We start from the raw sequence: 22,389 nt of genomic DNA on the forward strand, positions 1-22,389 counted from the left end.
TCAAATGGAACGCACAGACAACCTTCGGCAGGAACTGCTGCCTAGTCCTGAGCTCCGCTCTGTCCTCATAAAAGACCAAGTAGGGGCTTTTACAGGATAAGGCCCCCAATTCTCAGACACGCCTAGCAGAAGCCAGATCAAATAACATCACCGTCTTCCACATGAGGCACTTGTCTTCTAACGTCGACAGAGGTTCAAACCAGGAGGGCTGTAGAAAGTCCAACACTACAATCAAGTCCCACGGTGCCGTGGGCAGCACAAAAGGAGGCTGAATGTGAAGCACCCCTTGCAAGAAGGTCTGAACTTCTGGCAATACCACCAATTTCTTCTGGAAGAAAATTGAGAGAGCGTAAATCTGAACTTTAATGGAACCCAGACGTAAGCCCTTATCAACACCAGCCTGCAGGAAACGGAGGAACCGTGCCAAGTGAAACTCTGCAGGTGGATATGTGCGGTCCTCACACCAAGAGACATATCTCCTCCAGATATGATGTTTAGACGTCACAGGTATCCTGGCCTGCACCATGGTAGCAATAACCTTTTTGGAAAGGCCCTTGAGAGCTAGGATGTACCTCGCAACCTCCATGCCATCAAACGAAGCCGCCGTAAGTCCGGGTAGACGAACGGCCCTTGTTGAAGAAGATCTCTTCTCAGTGGCAGAGGCCAAGGCTCTTTAACGGACATGTCCAGAAGATTCACGTACCAAGCCCTCCAAGGCCAATCCTGATTCGTTTGAGCACCCTTGGGAGCAATGGAATCGGAGGAAACAGGTAGACCAGCCGGTAAGGCCACGGCGATGTCAGGCCATCTACTGCCCTCGCCTGAGGGTCCCTGGTTCGTGAGCAATACCAACGTAGCTTCCTGTTGAGTCGAGAAGCCATCATGTCAATTTGTGGACAACCCCACCGGTCGATGATCTGCTGAAACACCTGATGGTGAAGCCCTCACTCTACCGGATGGAGATCGTGACGACTCAGGAAGTCCGCTTCCCAGTTGTCCACTCCCGGAATGAATATTGCGGACAGTGCTCTTGCATGTCTTTCTGCTCAGAGGAGTATCTTTGACACCTCTCACGTGCAGGCCCTGCTTTTTGTCCCTTCATGTCGATTGATGTACGCCACTGCTGTGGTGTTGTCCGACTGTACCTGGATCGCGTGATCCCTGAGTAGAGGAGAGGCCTGAAGCATAGCATTGTAGATCGCCCCAAGTTCCAGAATGTTGATTGGAAGGAGGTCTTTGTAGGCTGACCACCTGCCCTGGAACTGAGCCCCCTGCGTGACAGCTACCCCTCCTCTCAGACTCGCATCCGTCATAAGAAGGATCCAATCCTGAATTCCGAAACTTCGGCCTTACAGTAGGTTGGAGGACTGCAGCCACCGCAGGAGAGAAACCATGGCCTGAGGTGACAGCCAAATTATCCGGTGTATCTGAAGATGTGATCCGGACCACTTGCTCAGGAGACCCAATTGAAAAGTCCTGGCATGGAAACTTCCATACTGGATCGCCTCGTACGAGTCAACCATTTCCCCCAGCAATCTTATGCAAAGATGAATGGATACCCGAGGAGGCCAGAGAACCATGTGGACCATCTCCTGAAGTGTTCTCGCCTTGTCCTCTGGGAGGAACACTTTTTGGGTCAAAGTATCCAGTAACATCCCCAGGAACAGAAGCCTCTGCTTGGGCTCCAGGTGGGACTTCTGTAAATTTAGGATCCACCCGTTATGTGACAGAAGTTGGAAAGTGTGTTCTATATGGAGCAATAAAATCTCCCTGGATCTTGCTTTGATCGGTAGATTGTCCAGATAAGGGACAACATTGACCCCCTGGACGCGGAGTTGGAACATCATCTCCGCCATCACCTTCGTGAACACCCTAGGAGCTGTGGACAGGCCAAAGGGTAGTGCCTGGAACTGGTAGTGATCGTTCAGCAGGGCAAACCTCATGTAAGCCTGATGAGGTGGCCAAAGCGGGATATGGAGATGGGCGTCTTTGATATCCAGGGAGACCATGAACTCCCTTAATTGAACTTGAAAACCTTTAGGTAAGAGTTCAAGGATTTTAGATTCAAATGGGGCTTACTGAACCGTCCGGTTTCAGTACCACGAACAGGTTAACCCTGTCCCTGTTGTTGCAGCAGCACTAGAACAATGACTTGGGATTGTACCAATTTTAGAATGGTCTGTTGCAGCGTAACATGCGTATCCTCCGAAAGCTGGCAAGTTTGATTCGAAAAATCGTTTGGGAGGAGCACTGTCGAACTCCAGCTTGTAGCCCTGGGAAATGATGTCCTTGACCCAGGTATCCTGGCAGGAACTTTCCCAGATGCAGCTGAAGTGACGCAGCCGAACTCCCACCTCGAGATCCCCTCGGGGTGGGTGGGCACCATCATGCTGAGGCCTTAGTGGAAGCAGTACCGGTGCTCTCCTGAGAACTGGTGATCGCTGGTTTTCTTGTCTTACCTCTGGTGAGGCACCAGAGGTAAGACAAGAAAACCAGCGATCACCACGTTGGAGGCACCTCTGGCCCTAGATCTAAACCTGTTAGACCGAAAGGACTGGGTAGACGACCCTGGGTAGGAACGCCTAGCCGGCGCGGCCCCAGAGGGTAGAAACGTGGATTTCCCCACAGTAACTTTAGAAATCCATGTATTCAATGCTACTCCGAAGAATCATTCCACCAAAAAGGGAAGAGACTCGACACTGCGCTTGGATTCTGCATCCGCTATCCATTGTCGCAACCACAAAGCCCTGCGCGCCGACACTGCGATATCAGTGGTCCGAGCATTAATATTGCCTATCTCCTTGAGAGAGTCATAAAGGACAGGTCCTGAATGTGCTTCAGGAGAGTCGATGTAGTGTCTAGGGGCATATCCCCCGAGAGGCCCTACTCATTCTGAGTAGCCCAGGTATGAATGGCATGAGACATCCAACAACCCGCTACGACCGGTCTTTCGAGACATAACCGCCGCTGTGTAGATAGACTTCAGTGTAGTCTCTATCTTCCTATCTCAAGGGTCGTTCATGGTGAAGGAGCCCTGGGCTGGCAGAACCTCCTTCTTGGATAGGCACAAGACTGAAACGGCTCTTCCCAGAATTTTCTGCCTTCAGAAGCAAATGGGAAAGTGTGTAAAAATCATATTGACACTTAGTATTTTTTATCTGGATTTTTCCAGGCTAACTTAAATAGGTCATCTAACTCTGCAGAATAAGGGAAAGTGACATTGCGCTTGTTCTGTATGAAGAAAAACGACTGCTGTGATGCAGTGTCCTCTAGAGGGAGCTTTAACACATCCAGTATAGCCAAAATTAGGGATTCAATACCCTGTGCAGAAGGGGAATCCCCAGTAATAGGTTCAAATTTCTCCCCCTCCTCCAGTATTCTTCATGTGAATCTGAGAGCAAAGCAGGCATACCAAGTTTTTGTGGTCCTGAATTAGAGGAGGGGGGGGGGGGGGGGGGGGATGGTCAGCCCCTGTAGCAAGGTCTGCAACAGCCTGCTGCAATTGTCCAGTTTTATGAGTATTAGCAGTGAGCTGTGATGACATATCTGACATCATAGTTTTAATGGCACGCAGCCAGGAAGGGTCTTGACCCTCCCCCCCAGTCCCCTCGCAGAGCTGTGAGGACTGACTGTATTGTTCACATGATAATGAACCAGACGTAGGAGAGAATCTGGTGTGACATACACTTCATAATTGGTGTTTTACTATGTTAACAGTAACAACACTTACATACACACAGACAAGTAATATGATAGCAAGCCTGCCCTTACTGTATGTGAGAGGGAGACAGAGAGAGAGAGAGAGAGAGAGAGAGAGAGAGAGAGAGAGAGAGAGAGAGAGAAGACCAGCACACCCAAGCTAAACAGCCTCAGTGAGGCTGCAAGCTGTTATATCACAGTGTAACACCGGTATTTTGTCACAGGACACAGATTAGTGTACAATAGCGGCTCTCCCCCGTTGCTAAACCCATGTACCAGTTTTCCAGCATTATCTGAGTATCTGAGCGTCTAGAGGAGCTGTGTGTGCCTGCTGCTGCTTGTAAGCAGAGGAAGGCGCGAAAACGCTGCTGGTCCCGCTCTGAGGAAGCTCCACCCCCTGCAATGGCACCAGAGCTTCTGTAGTTTTCATACTGGCAAAAGTCTCCCCATGAGTAGAAAACATCACACAAGTGCTAGTTTTACCCACCGCTGCCAGTGTACACAGGGGCACTGTAGCGGGTTTCCCCCAGGAGGGTCCCATATGCCGCCCCAGCGTTCTGCCGTACCATTAACTGGAGGATACCCCTAGCGGGGCCCTTTGTTTGTACACGCCACCGATGTCACCATCAGGCTAATGTTAGGGGTGTGCAGCGTGCTGCGATTGTGACCTCCAAGGCGCAGTGCCCTGCTGTACAACAACCTCTCAGGATGGTGGTCCTGCAGCTGGGAAGCGGCTCTGTCACGTCGCAAGGCCGGTGACCATCCCCATCCCTAATTCCCACGGTGCAGGTATGCTGATGCCCAAACAGCATACCGAAAATAGGATTTTAAAACCTACCGGTAAATCCTTTTCTACTAGTCCGTAGAGGATGCTGGGGACACTTCAAGAACCATGGGGTATAGACGGGATCCGCAGGAGACATGGGCACTTTAAGACTTTGAATGGGTGTGAACTGGCTCCTCCCTCTATGCCCCTCCTCCAGACTCCAGTTATAGGAACTGTGCCAAGGGAGACGGACATTTAGAGGAAAAGGATTTATTGTTAAACTAACGATTAGATACATACCAGCTCACACCACAAACACGCTGTACAACATGGTATTCAACAGAAATCCAGTCAACGGCATGAACAAAGGCCCTCATTCCGAGTTGTTCGCTCGCAAGCTGCTTTTAGCAGCATTGCACACGCTAAGCCGCTGCCTACTGGGAGTGAATCTTAGCATCTTAAAATTGCGAACGAAAGATTCGCAATATTGCGATAAGACATCTCTGTGCAGTTTCTGAGTAGCTCGATACTTACTCTGCCAGTGCGATCATTTCAGTGCTTGTCGTTCCTGGTTTGACGTCACAAACACACCCAGCGTTCGCCCAGACACTCCTCCGTTTCTCCAGCCACTCCAGCGTTTTTCCCAGAAACTGTAGCGTTTTTTCACACACACCCATAAAACGGCCTGTTTCCGCCCAGAAACACCCACTTCCTGTCAATCACATTACGATCACCAGAACGATGAAAAAGCCGTGAGTAAAATACCTAACTGCATAGCAAATTTACTTGGCGCAGTCGCACTGCGGACATTGCGCATGCGCGCTAAGCGGAAAATCGCTGCGATGCGAAAAAATTTATCGAGCAAACAACTCGGAATGACCCCCAATGTCAGCAACAGGCTGACCATAACAGAAACACAACTCGTGTGTAACATAACCAGTAACTAATAAGTAATTACTGCAGATAGAGGGGGTAATTCCAAGTTGATCGCAGCAGGAAATTTTTTAGCAGTTGAGCAAAACCATGTGCACTGCAGGGGGGGCAGATATAACATGTGCAGAGAGAGTTAGATTTGGGTGGGGTGTATTCAAACTGAAATCTAAATTGCAGTGTAAAAATAAAGCAGCCAGTATTTACCCTGCACAGAAACAAAATAACCCACCCAAATCTAACTCTCTCTGCACATGTTATATCTGCCCCCCCTGCAGTGCACATGGTTTTGCCCAATTGCTAACAAACTTGCTGCTGCGATCAACTCAGAATTACCCCCAGAGTCCGCACTGGGACGGGGCCCAGCATCCTCTACCGACTAGGAGAAAAGGATTTACCGGTAGGTATTAAAATCCTATTTTCTCATACGTCCTAGAGGATGCTGGGGACACTTCAAGAACCATGGGGTTATACCAAAGCTCCAGAACGGGCGGGAGAGTGCGGATGACTCTGCAGCACCGATTGACCAAACATGAGGTCCTCATCAGCCAGGGTGTCAAATGTGTAAAATTTCGCAAACCTGACCAAGTAGCTGCTCGGCAAAGTTGTAACGCCGAGACCCGCCGGGCAGCCGCCCAGGATGAATCCACCTTTCTGGTAGAGTGGGCCTTCACTGATTTTGGCAACGGCAAACCAACCGTAGAATGAGCATTCTGAATTGTAGTACAGATCCAACGTGCAATAGTCTGCTTAGAAGAAGGATTCCCAATCTTGTTGGGAGCATACAGGACAAAGAAAGCATCTGTTTTCTTAAGTTGTGGAACGATGAAACCACCTTCGGAAGAAACTGTTGACGAGTCCTCAACTCTGCTCTATCTTCATGGAAGACTAAATATGGGCTCTTGTGAGACAAGGCCGCTAACTCAGACACCCGCCTTGCGGATGCCAAGGCCAACAGCATGACCACTGTCCAAGTGAGAAATTTTAACTCTATCTTCTGTAAAGGTTCAAACCAATGTGATTGAAGGAACTGCAACACCACGTTAAGATCCCATGGTGCCACCAGGGGCACAAATGGAGGTTGGATGTGCAGCACGCCTTTCACGAAAGTCTGAACTTCCGGAAGGGAAGCCAATTCTTTTTGAAAGAAAATTGATAAGGCCGAAATTTGTACTTTAATTGAGCAAAACTTTAGGCCCGCATCCACACCTGCTTGCAGAAAATAGAGAAATCGGCCTAGTTGAAATTCTTCCATAGGAACCCTCTGAGAATGCTGATATTGATTATCTTATATTAAACAATCTAAGGTTAAGAGACTTAGTACGCTATTGGAGTATGTGGTACCGTAAGGGTACGCACTTTGCGTAGCAGACGTTTAGCCGTGGACGAGACGCACGAGCGGCACCTTCGCTCACTGCGTAATGCGTAGAGGCAAGCACGCTATAGGCTGCCGACTACCGTAATGATACGCTAACAGCGTAGCGTACGCTCTGGACCACGAGGAGATCACGAGCGGCGCAGACGCTCACAAGATGACAATCAGTAAACCCTTATGCTGTAAACCTTGAGCTAAAAACACTGTAGCGATATAACGCTGTTTAACCTTGTTAATACTGAAGCTGTTTGAGCGATCGAGACGCTCCTATTACCCCTTGCAATATAATGAACACACAATACCGTGCTAAGGATCCAACACCTTTACTAACAAGAGTCTTAAGTTATAATGAAAAGAGAAACAGTTCACAAGTCATACACTACAAACTAACATATAATTCTAACAGAATATCTAGACAGAAATATACACAATAGAGAACGATCGCAACTACAAATACATAGACTAAGAGTAAATGGCTAACATTATACGGGTAACAAAGTGGCAACAGAGAAACATACCATACGGGGAACACTCGCAGGCGCAACCGGAATCCAGTCCTCCAATTATCAGCGATAACTGTTGAAGAGAGAGTACTGGCCGGTCTGGGGACAGTGACCCTTATATACACAACATACAGTGTACTTCAAAGGGCCCTACAACCTTATTGTTCATTGGACACAGGAATGTCTCTCTGCACTATATCAAAAGGTCATAGGTTAGTTTGAACAGGTGGGCTGTGGCTATTACAATCAGCTCAGGTGGGTGGGAATCTCTGGATTCCCGCCGCATGGATAATGAACTGCAAATATATGAAATGTCCAGAAACTACTAATGGCCATAACTATATGCAGGAGCGATTAATCTGTACCTAACCAACACCGGATTATTGCTATTAAAATACTCTTTGGTTAGGTACCAGACACAACTGTTCTACCTTTATCAGACCCTTTGTACCACGTAAAGAGGGATTCCTAAGTCCGTGAACAAGTTACATTAATCAAACTTTCAATTATCACTAAAGGGAACATTACCAACAAAACCTGCTATATGAATTTAATAGCGAGCGATTGAGTCGCTCGCTAGACGCGCACAAACGCTACCGTAAGTGCACATACCATGCGCTCGAGCGCACGCCCGCTCAGGCGCCGTCACGCATCTGCGAGTATGTGCACGCACGCCAGTGAAAGTGCATGTGCAGCGAGCACGCGCATGAGGTGAATATATGGCAACGTGCAGCGCGATATTTTTCTGACTTTGACACCTCTTAGACTCACACCAAGACACATATTTTCTCCAAATACGGTGATAATGTTTTACCGTTACTTCTTTTCTAGCCCGAAGAAGTGTGGGAATGACTTCACTAGGAATACCCATTCGGGCTAGGATCCGGCGTTCAACCGCCAAGCCGTCAAACGTAGCCGCGGTAAGTCTTGATACACGCACGGACCCTGCTGTAACAGATCCTCTCGTAGAGGAAGAGGCCAAGGATTTCTTACGATTAATTCCTGAAGATCTGGATACCAAGCCCTTCTTGGCAAGTCCGGAACAATGAGGAACCCTTGTCCTTCTTATGATCTTCAGTACCTTTGGAATGAGCGGAAGCGGAGGGCACATGTACACAGACTGAAACACCCACGGTGTCACTAGGGCGTCCACTGCTATTGCTTGAGGGTCTCTCGATCTGGAACAATATCTCTGAAGTTTCTTGTTGAGGCGAGACGCCATCATGTCTATTTGAGGAATTCCCCAAAGACTTGTCACTTCTGCGAAGACCTCTTGATGAAGACCCCACTCTCCCGGATGGAGATTGTGTCTGCTGAGGCAGTCTGCTTCCCAGTTGTCCACTCCTGTAATGAATATCGCTGACAGAGCGCTTGTATGTTTTTCCGCCCAGCGGAGAACTTTTGTGGCCTCTGCCATTGCCGCCCTGCTCTTTGTTCCGCCTTGGCGGTTTATGTGCGCTACCGCTGTTATATTGTCCGACTGTATTAGGACAGGCAGGTTGCGAAGAAGACATTCCGCTTGAAGAAGGCCATTGTAAATGGCCCTTAACTCCAACACGTTTATGTGTAGAGAAACTTCCTGGCTTGACCATCTTCCCTGGAAAGTTTCCCCTTGTGTGACCGCTCCCCAGCCTTGGAGACACGCATTCGTGGTCATTAGGATCCAATCCTGGATCCCGAACCTGCGTCCCTCTAGGAGGTGAGAGCTGTGTAGCCACCACAGGAGCGAGATTCTGGTCTTGGAGGACAGGATTATTTTCCGGTGCATGTGCAGATGGGATCCGGACCACTTGTCAAACAGATCCTACTAAAACACTCTGGCATGGAACCTGCTGTATGGAATGGCCTCGTAGGCCGCAACCATCTTCCCCAGCAACCGAGTGCATTGATGGATTGACACTCTCGCTGGTTTCAGAATTTGTTTGACCAGACTCTGAATTTCCAGAGCCTCCTCTTCTGGAAGGAAAACTCTCTGTAATTCCGTGTCCAGAATCATTATCAAAAACGACAGTCGTTTTGTCGGACTCAACTGTGACTTTGGCAAGTTTAGGAGCCAACCATGTTGTTGCAGAACTGACAAGGAAGTCGTAATTCTCTGCAGCAATTGGTCCCTGGATCTCGCCTTTATCAGGAGATCGTCCAAGTACGGGATAATTGTGACTCCTTGCTTGCGCAGGAGAACCATAATTTCTGCCATTACTTTGGTGAAAACCCTCGGAGCCGTCGACAGACCAAACGGCAACGTCTGAAATTGGTAATGACAATCCTGAAAGGCAAACCTCAGGTAGGCCTGATGCGGAGGATATATGGGGATGTGTAAGTAGGCATCCTTTATGTCGACCAACACCATAAAATCCCTTTCTTCCAGACTGGAGATCACTACTCTGAGAGACTCCATCTTGAATTTGAACTTTTTTAGATAGAAATTGAGGGATTTTAGGTTCAGAATTGGTCTGACCGAGCCGTCCGGCTTCGGGACCACAAACAGGCTCGAATAAAAGCCCTCTCCCTGTTGTGACGGGGGCACCTTGATAATCACTTGATTTTGACACAGCTCTTGTATTGCATCGCATACCACCTCCCTGTCCGGAGGAGAAGCTGGTAAGGCCGATTTGAAAAATCGTCGAGGGGGAACGTCTTGAAACTCTAGTTTGTACCCTTGGGACACTATTTCTAACACCCATGGGTCCAGGCCCGAACGAACCCAGAACTGACTGAAGAGTTGGAGACGTGCCCCCACCGGTGCGGACTCCCGCAGAGAAGCCCCAGCGTCATGCGGTGGATTTGGCAGAAGCCGGGGAGGACTTCTGCTCCTGGGACCCTGCCACGGCAGGAGATCTTTTACCTTTACATCTTCCTCTATTAGCAAGGAAGGAATAACTTCGGCCCTTTTGTATTTATTTGGCCGAAAGGACTGCATCTGAAAATGGTGAGTTTTCTTTTGCTGTGGAGGAACATAAGGCAAAAAAGACGACTTACCCGCGGTAGCCGTAGATACCAAATCAGCGAGACCGTCACCAAACAAGACGCTACCTTTATATGGGAGAGACTCCACAGCTTTCTTTGAGTCAGCATCAGCATTCCATTGATGAATCCACAATGCCCTCCTAGCTGAAATAGCCATAGCATTGGCTTTTGATCCCAAAATGCCAATATCTATCACCGCTTCCTACAGATATGCTGCGGCATCCCTTGTATAACCCAGCGTTAAAAGGATACTATCCCTATCTAGGGTATCTATATCAGATGACAAGTTATCTGCCCACTTTTCGATAGCACTAATCACCCACGCAGATGCAATGGTTGGTCTGAGTAGAGTACCTGTGGTGACGTAAATGGATTTTAAAGTATTTTCCTGTCTACGATCTGCAGGCTCCTTAAGGGCTGCCGTGTCCGGAGACGGTAACGCCACCTTTTTTGATAACCTTGACAGGGCCTTTTCCACCATGGGGGATAACTCCCATTTATTCCTATCCCCAGAGGGGAACGGATACGTCACCTGGATCCTTTTGGGAATCTGAAACTTTTTATCAGGATTTTCCCACATTTTTTAAAAAAACGTATTCAGTTCATGAGAGGGCGGAAACGTTACCTCAGGTTTCTTTCCCTTATACATGCAGACCCTAGTATCAGGAACCGCAGGGTCCTCGGTGATATGTAACACTTATTTTATTGCCACAATCATGTACTGAATGTTCTTAGCCAATTTTGGGTCTAATCTGGTCTCATTATAGTCGACACTGGAGTCAGTGTCCATGTCGATATCTGTGTCCGCCAACTGAGCGAACAAACGTTTATGCGACCCCGAGGGGGTTTGGACCTGTGATAACACATCCTCCACAGACTTCTTCCATGCCTGGTTCTGAGAGTCAGATTTATCCAATCTCTTATTAATAATGGGGGTAATTCCAAGTTGATCGCAGCAGGAATTTTGTTAGCAGTTGGGCAAAACCATGTGCACTGCAGGGGAGGCAGATTTAACATGTGCAGAGAGATTTAGATTTGGGTGTGGTGTGTTCAATCTGCAATCTAATTTGCAGTGTAAAACTAAAGCAGCCAGTATTTACCCTGCACAGAAACAAAATAACCCACCCAAATCTAACTCTTTCTGCACATGTTATATCTGCCTCCCCTGCAGTGCACATAGTTTTGCCCAACTGCTAACAAAATTCCTGCTGCGATCAACTTGGAATTACCCCCAATAAGAACCACATTAGCATTTAAGGCATTCAACACATTTACCCAATCAGGGGTCGGCAGTGCCGACAGGGTCACTCCCACAGCCGTTTCTGCCCCTAACACAGTCTCCTCCTGGGAAGAGCACTCAGCCTCAGACATGCCGACACGTGTGCCGACACCCACAAACACACAGGGCAAATAGGGGACAAACCCACAGTAGAGCCTGTCAGAGAAACACAGAGGGAGTTTGCCAGCTCACAACCCAGTGCTCAATCCCGGTTCTGAAAACTTAATATTAAGCCCCAGACCTGTAGCGCTTTTATAATAACTTATAACTGCACCAAATTACTGTGCCGCCCCCCCCCCCCCCCCCCCCCCCCCGTTTTGCACCCTGTTACTTGTACAGTGGTGGGAGGAAAGGACCAGCGTCTCTGTAGCTTCTGTGAGAGAAAATGGCGTTGATGGGAGCTGTGAGGGGTAAGCCCCACCCCCTTACTGGCACGCTTCAGCCCCGCTATTTTTTTAATAAATGATTCTGGCGGGGTTTCGGACTTAGTGCCCAGGCACTCTATTCCACTTCTGCCAGCTGAAGAAAGAGGTTTTTATGCTGCCCAGGGCGCACCACCCCCTGCACCCTGCAGTGCCGCTGAGTGAGTGGGAGCATGGCGCGCAGCGCGATCGCTGTGCGGTACCTCAAAGCCGTCACTGAAGTCTTCAAATCTTCTTCTACTCACCTCTCTTCTGACTTCTGGCTCTGCAAGGGGGGTGACGGCGGGCTCTGTGAGTGAACCCCTAGGCGTACCTTGTGTTCCAAACCCTCAGGAGCTAATGGTGTCCTGTAGCCAAGAAGCAGAGCCTTTAAACTCATCAGAAGTAGGTCTGACTTCTCTCCCCTAAGTCCCACGATGCAGGGAGACTATTGCCAGTAGTCCTCCCTGAAAATAAAAAACCTAACAAAGTATTTTCAGAGAAACTCAGTAGAGCTCCTCAGTGTGCATCCAGTCTGCCTGGGCACATAATCTAACTGGAGTCTGGAGGAGGGGCATAGAGGGAGGAGCCAGTTCACACCCATTCAAAGTCTTAAAGTGCCCATGTCTCCTGCGGATCCCGTCTATACCCCATGGTTCTTGAAGTGTCCCCAGCATCCTCTAGGACGTATGAGAAAATAACAAAGATTTAAAATAAACTGAAGAAAAGCTTGCAGAGTGTGCATCCTCTCCTAAGGGCACTTTTTTCTAGACTGCCTGTGGGAGGGGGCATAGAGGGCACACCCAGTTGAAGAAATTTAAAGTGCACCGGCTCCTTTGGACCCCGTCTATACCCCATCATACTAAGTCTCCCCAATATCCCTTATGGATGCTAGAGAAAAAGGAATTCATGGTTAAATATTAATACATTTGTACCTGTGATGTAATATCCTGTCACTGCTATGAACGCCTGTATAAAACACATTTATCTGACATAATTGTCTCATAGGTGCAGATGTGTCTTCACACAGCCTCAATACGCTATGCAGTGGCACGAGTGAGACGCATTTTGCGCCTTTTTCACGTGAAAGTATATCATAATTGCATTATGATGCAACATAACCGCTTCACAAGACTGCAGGTGTCACTTGTATGTTTGTGTGCGACTGAGTCTGAATCTGTATATGAAGCACAACGGAACTGTGGGGCAGAAGTATTAACCTGGAGAAGGGATAAAGAAGTGATAAAGCAGTGATAAGTGCAAGGTGATAATGCACCATCCAATCAGTACGAATTTGAAAAATGACAGTTACGCTATTGGCGCTATTCAATCCAATTCAACTGAATCGACCCCATTGTTGATTTCTGACTATGGGGGTCATTCCGAGTTGATCACTCGCTAGCTGTTTTTAGCAGCTGTGCAAACGCTAAGCCAACGCCCTCTGGGAGTGTATCTTAGCTTAACAGAAGTGCGAACGAAAGGATCGCAGAGCGGCTACAAAAAAAATTGTGCAGTTTTAGAGTAGCTCCAGACCTACTCGGCGCTTGCGATCACTTCAGCCCATTCAGTTCCGGATTTGACATCACAAACACGCCCTGCGTTCGGCCAGCCATGCCTGCGTTTTTCCTGACATGCCTGTGTTTTTTGGAACACGCCTTTCCTGTCAATCACTCTGCGGCTGCCATTGCGACTGAAAAGCGTTGCTTGTCCTTGTGTAAAAATACATTGCCCATTGTGAAAGTACGTTGCGCGTGCGAACTGCGCCGCATACGCATGCGCAGATGTGCCACATTTTCACTTAATCGCTGCGCTGCGGACATTTTTCACTAGCAATCAACTCGGAATGACCCCCAATGTTACCTCTATGCCAGTAGTTCTTCAGTGTATCACAGGGTATACAGGCCCTGCTTGTGTGACAAACCCCCCCCCCCCCCTCTTCTCCGTGAACAGGTTTAGGCGATTAAAATTTGGCAACTGACAGCTGCACCGGTGAAATATGGGGAATTTGACCCGGACATTCCTCTGTGGGGTTTTAGGCTGAACTATCCCAAGTGCAACTTGATGCAGGGTGTGTTCTTTATAGGTCAGTTTTATCCTGAAGTCTTTCACTCAATTACGCAGTGACTTCAACCTGCCTGCCTCTTATTGCTATAGATATCTACATCTATAGCTAATGACCCAACACCTATATTAGACTCTCCTGTTAAAAAGCTTTTATCATCCCTTGGTTCTCGTAGGCTACTCTCCTGTAGGGATCAGTACGAGATCCCGGCGGTCAGGAGACCGACGCCGGGAGCCCCACAGCCGGGATCCCGGCAGCGAGCGCAGCGTGTCCCCTCGCGGACTCGCCACGCTTTGGGCACGGTGGCGACCGCTTCCCCTCCGGGTCGTGGCATGAACCACCACCCAAGAGGGGTAACAAGCTGGCAGTCAGGACTCCGACCGCCAGTATTTCAGCTGGTGTCGGGATTCCGGTGTCGGTATCCTGACCGCCGGGATCCCGACAGGCGGTCAATTGACTGCATCCCCTCCTGTACGTATTATTTTCTTTTGGCTGCACATCATGAGGACCTCTTTTACCCTAGGGATAAATGGGTAGTTGATATAGGCTCCATCAGTGATGACTCATGGTTTCTTGTCTTAGCGTCTCCCCTAAACTCTATTGCCTCCCTCCGGTTCCAGCAAATACAACTTTTTATCCTGCACGTAACCTACCTCATGCCTGTTAGACTCATGAGATTTGCTGGGGATTTATACTCAATGTAAACTCGCCCTGGGCACTTTTTGACATTTATTATGGGAGTGTTCTATGGTGAGTGCCTTTTGGAATAGCGCTACTCAGGTCATTGCCCTCTTCTCTATTAATGCCCAGAGTGAGTATTCTTGGAATACTTCCTCCTGATGTATTAGATAAATACACTACTCAATATGTGTTCAATCTGTGTGCCCTAGCAAAGAACCTGGATGGCACCTTTAGGTCCTGAGTTTGGAGTATGGAAATCCCTGGTTGGCTTCACAGAGCTTCATGAGAAACACATGTATATTACTCGAAAGGCTGAGGTAGGATTACTATTTAGGATTATTTAGGATCGCAATGCTACAACTGAAATTGGTGCCCTCTGATGCATTTGTGGTTTATATTTTTTCTACTGTTTGTCTATACCACTGATTGAATGTTCTGTATATTAGCATGTAAGCTTGACAAATATATACTGTAATGACTCACTCTGGAACATTGGCAAGTGTTATGTTATGTTGTTTATTTTGCTTTGTGTTAGTTCTGTATAACAAAAATCAATAAAAATGTACTAAATTTTAAAAAACTCACCGCGCTGATGCAGATGTCCCTTGCATTTTCTAAACAAAAGCACACATTAATCGTTAATATTAGTATTATAAAAAAAAAAAAGATTACAGCAGTCTCTAAAGCCAAACTACGGAACAGGATTTCATATTCAGGTATTAGCACCGACTGTAGCTACATTATTAAAAGCTCAACAAGACTTATCATCAACTCGTTAGTAAAATGTGGCTTTTAAAATCAAAACGGCATTAAACTTTGCTTACAAATCATCATTTTCAAACCTGATACGCTACAAATCGCCATAAAGATTTTTAACATACCTGCAGTTAGTGTACAAATCATCACATTTGTTAAGCTGTACTTTCCTAAACCACTGGATAATCAGCTAGGAAAATCCACCAAACAAAAGAAGTGTCTTTAGCAGGTGAGACTGCTGAAATTGCGCACATTTACTCCATTACCCAAACACTATACATGTTAGTCATATAATTCGAAGCTGGAACCACCGGTTGGAACATATCTGTGAATGCACACATTAGCCTAGTATCACTGTGTTTATTATGGCTTATTATCAAGGTACTGACCTCATCTGTCATTTGCTTAACTGCTGAAGAATTTGCATGGACGGTTTGTAACCGTTTCCTCCTTTTGGCATCCTGCATGACTCCTGCAAAACAAAGTGCAATATGAATAATGTCATATGGAAAATCATAGAGAGCATTTTAAATAGGGACGAGGAGAGGGTACACCAAACATTGGACTCCACCAATATACCGCTGTCCGACTCCATCATATATAGTAAAGATGTTTTACATACATTCTATATACTGTAGACTACAATTTGAACCTTAAGGTAATTAAATCTGTGCAATACATGATTTCATTAAGGTTCAAATAGTAGATCACGATATAGTAGAAGAATACATGTAAACTATAACATCAGGATGGGTTATTTATATTGCAGTGTAATTTGTGATGGCTACATATGGTAATTACTACAGTCTAGTTGTGGGTTTTATGTGAATATAACAAGATTTATGGTAAGAACTTACCGTTGTTAAATCTCTTTCTGCGAGGTACACTGGGCTCCACAAGGATTCACATCGGGGTGTAGAGTAGGATCTTGATCCAAGGCACCAACAGGCTCAAAGCTTTGACTGTTCCCAAGATGCATAGCGTCGCCTCCTCTATAACCCCGCCTCTGTGCACAGGAGCTCAGTTTCGTTAACCAGCCCAATGCAGTAGCAGGTACCAGAGACGACAATTGCTCGTAGCCAATTACACCACACACTCACCACAGGAGAGGGTGTCAGCGGCTATGCCATACCAACCCAAAGAAGCTAAGTGCATCAGGGTGGGCGCCCTGTGGAGCCCAGTGTACCTCGCAGAAAGAGATTTAACAACGGTAAGTTCTTACCTTAAATCTCGTTTTCTGCTGCGGGGTACGCTGGGATCCACAAGGATTAACATCGGGGATGTCCTAAAGCAGTTCCTTATGGAAGGGGACGCACTGTAGCAGGCACAAGAACCCGGCATCCAAAGGAAGCATCCTGGGAGGCGGAAGTATCGAAGGCATAGAACCTAAGGAACGTGTTCCCTGAGGACCACGTAGCCGCCTTGCACAATTGTTCAAGGGTCGCAGCACGGTGGGCCGCCCAAGAAGGTCCAACCGACCGAGTACAATGGGCTTTGATGGTAGCAGGAACCAGCCTGTACATAAGCATGTGCAATCAACATTCTAATCCATCTGGCCAGCCACGTTTGTGAAAACCAAACAACACGAAAAGAGAATCAGATTTACTAATGGAGGATGTTCTCTTCACATAGATACGGAGAGCCCGTACTACATCCAAAGACCGCTCTTTGGTAGACATCTCAGGAGAATTAAAGGCCGGAACCACAATCTCCTGGTTAAGGTGGAAGGAAGACACCACCTTGGGTAAATAACCTGGCAGCGTTCTAAGAACCGCCCGGTCACGGTGAAAAATCAGATGGGGAGACTTACAGGATTAGACCCCCAGGTCCGAGACCCTTCGAGCTGAGGCAATAACCAGCAAAAACAGCACCTTAAGGGAAAGCCACTTAAGGTCAGCAGATGCAAGAGGTTCAAACGGAGACTCTTGCAAGGCCTCCAAAACCACCGACATATCCCAAGGGGCCACAGGTAGCACATAAGGAGGCTGAATTCGCAACACGCCCTTTGTGAATGTATGGACATCAGGTAGGGCAGCAATTTTTCTTGGAAACCAGACCGACAAGGCAGAGAAGTGAACCTTGAGGGAGGCCAGATGCAGGACTAAGTCCAGGCCCTGTTGTAGAAAGGCCAATAGTTTCGCAGTACTAAAATTGAAAACGTCATGATTGTGAGACGCACACCCAGTAAAGTAAGCATTCCAGACCCTATGGTAGATCCGAGCAGAAGCCGGCTTACGGGCCTTTAACATAGTTTGAATGACCGCCTCAGAAAAACCCTTGGCACTCAGGACGGAAGCTTCAAAAGCCATGCCGTCAAAGCCAGACGGGCCAAGTCCTGGTAAACACAAGGGCCCTGAACAAGGAGGTCTGGTCATTGTGGAAGTAGAAGGGGACGATCCAACGAGAGGCCCTGTAGATCGGAGAACCAGTGCCGCCTGGGCCACGCTGGAGCGACCAGAAGTAGGTTTCCTCCTTCTTGCTTGAACTTCCGTATTACTCTGGGCAGGAGTGACACCGGAGGGAACACATACGGCAGCCGAAAAATCCATGGAATTGCCAGAGCGTCCACGAACGATGTTCCCTTGTTCTTGCTCCAAAGACCAGAACCTTGTGATTGTGTCGAGACGCCATCAGGTCCACATCTGGAAGGCCCCACTTGTCCACGAGAATTTGAAACACTTCTGGATGTAGACTCCATTCTCCGGCGTGCACGTCCTGACGACTGAGATAGTCCGCTTCCCAGTTCAGAATGCCCGGAATGAACACTGCTGATATGGCCGGCAGATGGTGTTCTGCCCACTGAAGAATCCGTGACATTTCCCTCATTGCCCTGCGGCTTCGAGTGCCGCCTTGATGATTGATATATGCCACCGTGGTGGCGTTGTCCGATTGTACTTGAACTGGTCTGTTCTGTATCAGATGCTGGGCCATTGTCAATGCATTGAACACTGCCCGCAATTCCAGAATTTTTATCGGGAGTAGGGACTCCTCCTCGGTCCACCGACCCTGGAGAGAGTGTTGTTCCAACACTGCACCCCAACCTCTCAGACTGGCATCCGTCGCCGTCCGGACCTAGTTGGATATCCAGAAGGGACGGCCCCTACTCAATCGTTGGTCCTGCAGCCACCAGCTCAGTGATAGGCGGACCTCCGGAGACAGGGAGATCATGTGAGATCTGATCCGGTGAGGCAGGCCGTCCCACTTGGACAGAAACTTCTGCAGAGAGCGAGAATGGAATTGAGCATACTCCACCATGTCGAAAGCCGACACCATGAGACCTAGCACTTGCATTGCCGAATGAATCGACATTTGCGGACGAGATAGGAAGCATCGAATCCTGTCCTGAAGTTTCAGGACTTTCTCTTGAGATAAGAACAACCGCTGGTTGTGAGTGTCCAATAACGCTCCCAGGTGTACCATGCGTCGAGCAGGAACCAGGGATAATTTCTTCCAGTTGACAAGCCACCCGTGGCCTGTCATGACCTGGATAGTCAGAGCTAGATGACACAGGAGAATTTCCGGGGAATTTGCCAGGATCATAAAATCATCTAGGTATGGTAGTATCCTGATCCCTTGATGGCGAAGTGAAGCCGTTATGACCGCCATTACTTTGGTGAAAACTCGGGGAGCAGTTGTCAAACCAAAGGGTAACGCCCGAAATTGGTAATGAAGGTTGCCCACCGTGAATCGCAGGTACTGCTGATGAGACACTGCAGTGGGAATATGCAGGTAGGCATCCTGTATGTCCAGGGAGACAATATAGTCCCCAAGCTCCAAGGCCAGAACAATAGAGCGCAGAGTTTCCATACGAAAATTGGAGACCTGCACATACTTGTTCAAGGACTTCAGATTGAGAATGGGCCGCGAGGACCCGTTTCGGGACTAGAAACAGCGGTGAATAGTACCCCTTGCCTCTCTTAGCCAGAGGCACCTGTACTACCACTCCTGTGGTCAGGAGGGAATGTACCACCGAGTGCAGAGTGTTTGCTTTTGCCAGGTCAAGAGACACATCTGTAAGGCAAAATTGATGAGGGGGATGATTCTTGAAGGGTACGGCGTAACATCGAGTGACGACTTCCCTTACCCAGGTATCTGAAGTGGTCTTCAACCATTCCTGGGCAAAACCTAGAAGTCGGCCCCCCACCCTGGGATCCCCCAGAGGGAGACCCGCCCCGTCATGTGGCAGGCTTGTCAGTTTTGGAAGCAGGCTGACGGCCAGCCCAGGCTCGCTTCAGTCTGGGCTTTGCAGGTCTGGAAGCACGAGCTTGCTTTGGGTACGCCTGACCTTTTCTTTACCTGGAGGACGAAAGGGCCGAGGGAAAGTACTTTTAGCCTTCTGTGCGGAAGGAGCTGTACTAGGTAGGCAAGCTGTTTTAGCAGTAGAAAGATCAGCCACAATCCTATTGAGGTCTTCTTCAAAGAGAATGTCTCCCTTGAAGGGAAGCACCTCCAGGGTTTTCTTTGAATCCATATCCACCGACCACAATCTCAACCAAAGGATACGTCTGGCCATGACGGACGTAGTAGCAGCCTTGGCCACCAGCACCCCTGCATCGGAGGCCACCTCCTTAAGGTATAGAGAAGCCATGGTAATATATGAGAGACAATGTCGAGCATGCTCAGAAGCATTAGAAGGCAGCTCCACCTCTAGCTCCTGAGCCCACGCCTCAACAGCTTCAGCAGCCCATGTCGCTGCAATAGTTGGCCTTTGCACAGCCCCCATTAGGGTGTAAATCGTTTTCAAACAACCCTCCACACGTCTAGTCGTCGGTTCCTTTAGAGAGGTGACGGTAGTTACTGGCAGAGCAGAGGAAACAACCATGCGCGCCACATGAGAATCTACAGGCGGAGGAGTTTCCCAATTTTTACATAGCTCCGCAGAGAGAGGATAGCGAGCCAACAGCCTCTTATTTGGTGTGAGTTTTGTCCCCGGATTTTCCCAGGATTCCTGACGTATGTCAGCCAGGTGTTGAGAATGAGGTAAAACCTGTTTAACCACCTTCTTACGTTTAAATCTATCTGGCTTTTAAGAGACAGCCTCAGGCTCAGGATCATCAGACACCTGAAGGATGAGCCTAACTGCCTCAATCAAATCCGGGACATCCACCAATGAGTTCCCTTCCCCATCAGAAACATCTGAGTCAGTGTCTGTGGGATCAGTATATGCACCATCCTCCTCAGAGGACGTGTCTGGGACAGCAGTGGATTGGGAGGAGGTAATGGCCCATTTAGAAGACATCTTAGTCTTAGGTGGGCAAGAGTGACACTTGGATTTAGTCAGTGACTGGTTCAATTGCTGTAACTGAGTGGAGATCTGATCTGCCCATGGCGGATTAATAGCAGGGGCCATAAACTGCTGCATTGGCACAGGTGGTCCCACAGGGGGCGCCAATTTAGTTACAAGCGTGTTTAACAGCGTGGAAAAGGTAGCCCAAGGTGGGTCATTTGTTGCCCCCGATGCCACAAATCCACTGGGGGTAAGGAACCCCCTGAACCTGAGCTCTCAGCTGCCATATTTTCCTCCAACACGTCTGTGGCATCACCACCACGCAATGTGGGAGAAGCCCCAGCTCAGTTGCCCCGTGTAGCTGACATAATAATGTGCACAAAATAGGACAACCTGGTACAATTCTTAGCAGCGATATACCTAACGAGGACTCCCAGTGAAGTGTGACTGTGTCAGCAGAAACCGGGAGTTCAAGAGATTTATAAGGTGATTATAAATCACAAGGAAAAATACACAGCAAGTATATCTTGTGAAACAAACCCTATATTATACATAAAACCTGATACACTTAGCCCCCACAGGTTATGGAATATAGGAATAGCACGCTGAGTGAAATACCTGATAAGGCAGCCACGCAGCAGCTACATGCACACACACATATATAGTCACAAGCATACCATGCAGAAATTATGCACCATAAAACTGCACTGGACTAGCAATACAAAGTTATACTCAGTATGGCTATATGTGTCAACAATAGATATAACAAAGCACAGTAGATACTGGATGTATATCACAGGGCGTTTGTACCACACAACCCCGAATGTATGCACTCTTTCTTAACTAACACTGTCCCAGTGAGATGTAGAATACTTAAGTGTCCTGTAAAATGCACAGCGCTGGCTATCAGGCACTTTATAGAGGGGGATTTGCCCCAGCAGTCCCAGGAACAGCTCAGCTCCGTTTGTGATGGCTGCTGACAGGGAGTGAGGAAGAGATATGCAGCTCCAGGGCGGGAACATTCAATGAAATGGTGCCCTGGGGCTGGGGGAGGGGCTACAGGTTAGGTCTTCTCCCTCTGCTGGCATCCCCACCGGGCGCTGCGGGCTCTGAAAATGGGGCTTTAAGAGAGTAAAAAACCCCACACCTGTGCCCCATGTCCCTGGTGGCTAGTGGAGCGGCTGCCCAATAACAGTGTCCACGCCAGCGCGCGCGCGGCCCGCCTCCCACGGCCACGCTGGATCACGGTGAAGTGCGGCCAAAGAGACCCCTTACCTCCCCCGTACCTGCAGCCACGCGATCCTGGAGGTCAGTGGCATGTGTGTGACTAACGTTGGAAAGACACCGGAGCCTCCGCTGTAGTTACCCAGCAACCAGGGCGCGGGAGTATACAGCGCCGCTGGGGGTGATTAAGCTGCAGCAAAGAAAGTCTATGTGACTTTACACGCTGCTGCCCTTGAAGTCTTTAAAAGCATTCTTCATTTTCTTTTCTTAAAATAAAGCTATCAATGGGCTGCAAAAGGCAGCCCTCCTGTTGTATGCCTGCTTACTGCATGGCACCAACTTACAAACTGAGCTCCTGTGCACGGAGGCGGGTAATAGAGGAGGCGGCACTGTGCATCTTGGGAACAGTCAAAGCTTTGAGACTGTTGGTGCCTCGGATCAAGATCCTACTCTACACCCCGATGTTAATCCTTGTGGAGCCCAGTGTACCCCGCAGAAGAAATATATATTTTCGATACT

At 48.3% G+C, this 22,389-nt stretch overlaps 1 protein-coding gene across 7 annotated transcripts in view; it reads right to left on the reverse strand.

Annotated features, from left to right (window-relative positions):
* The window catches only part of LOC135006019 (uncharacterized), a 425,336-nt gene that overhangs the window by 170,133 nt on the left and 232,814 nt on the right, over positions 1-22,389 (reverse strand). For 6 of the 7 annotated variants that reach the window (XM_063951982.1, XM_063951984.1, XM_063951983.1 and 3 more), the window contains 2 exons: positions 15,809-15,891; positions 15,249-15,277 (listed from right to left, as the gene is read on the reverse strand). In XM_063951982.1, the coding sequence (XP_063808052.1) occupies positions 15,249-15,277; positions 15,809-15,891 (112 nt within the window). Of the gene's footprint in view, positions 1-15,248; positions 15,278-15,808; positions 15,894-22,389 lie in introns of those variants that run through there. The other variant, XM_063951986.1, reaches the window with a different exon arrangement.

The sequence above is a fragment of the Pseudophryne corroboree genome, chromosome 2 (genome assembly GCF_028390025.1).
Source record: "Pseudophryne corroboree isolate aPseCor3 chromosome 2, aPseCor3.hap2, whole genome shotgun sequence".
Taxonomy (NCBI): Eukaryota; Metazoa; Chordata; class Amphibia; order Anura; family Myobatrachidae; genus Pseudophryne; species Pseudophryne corroboree.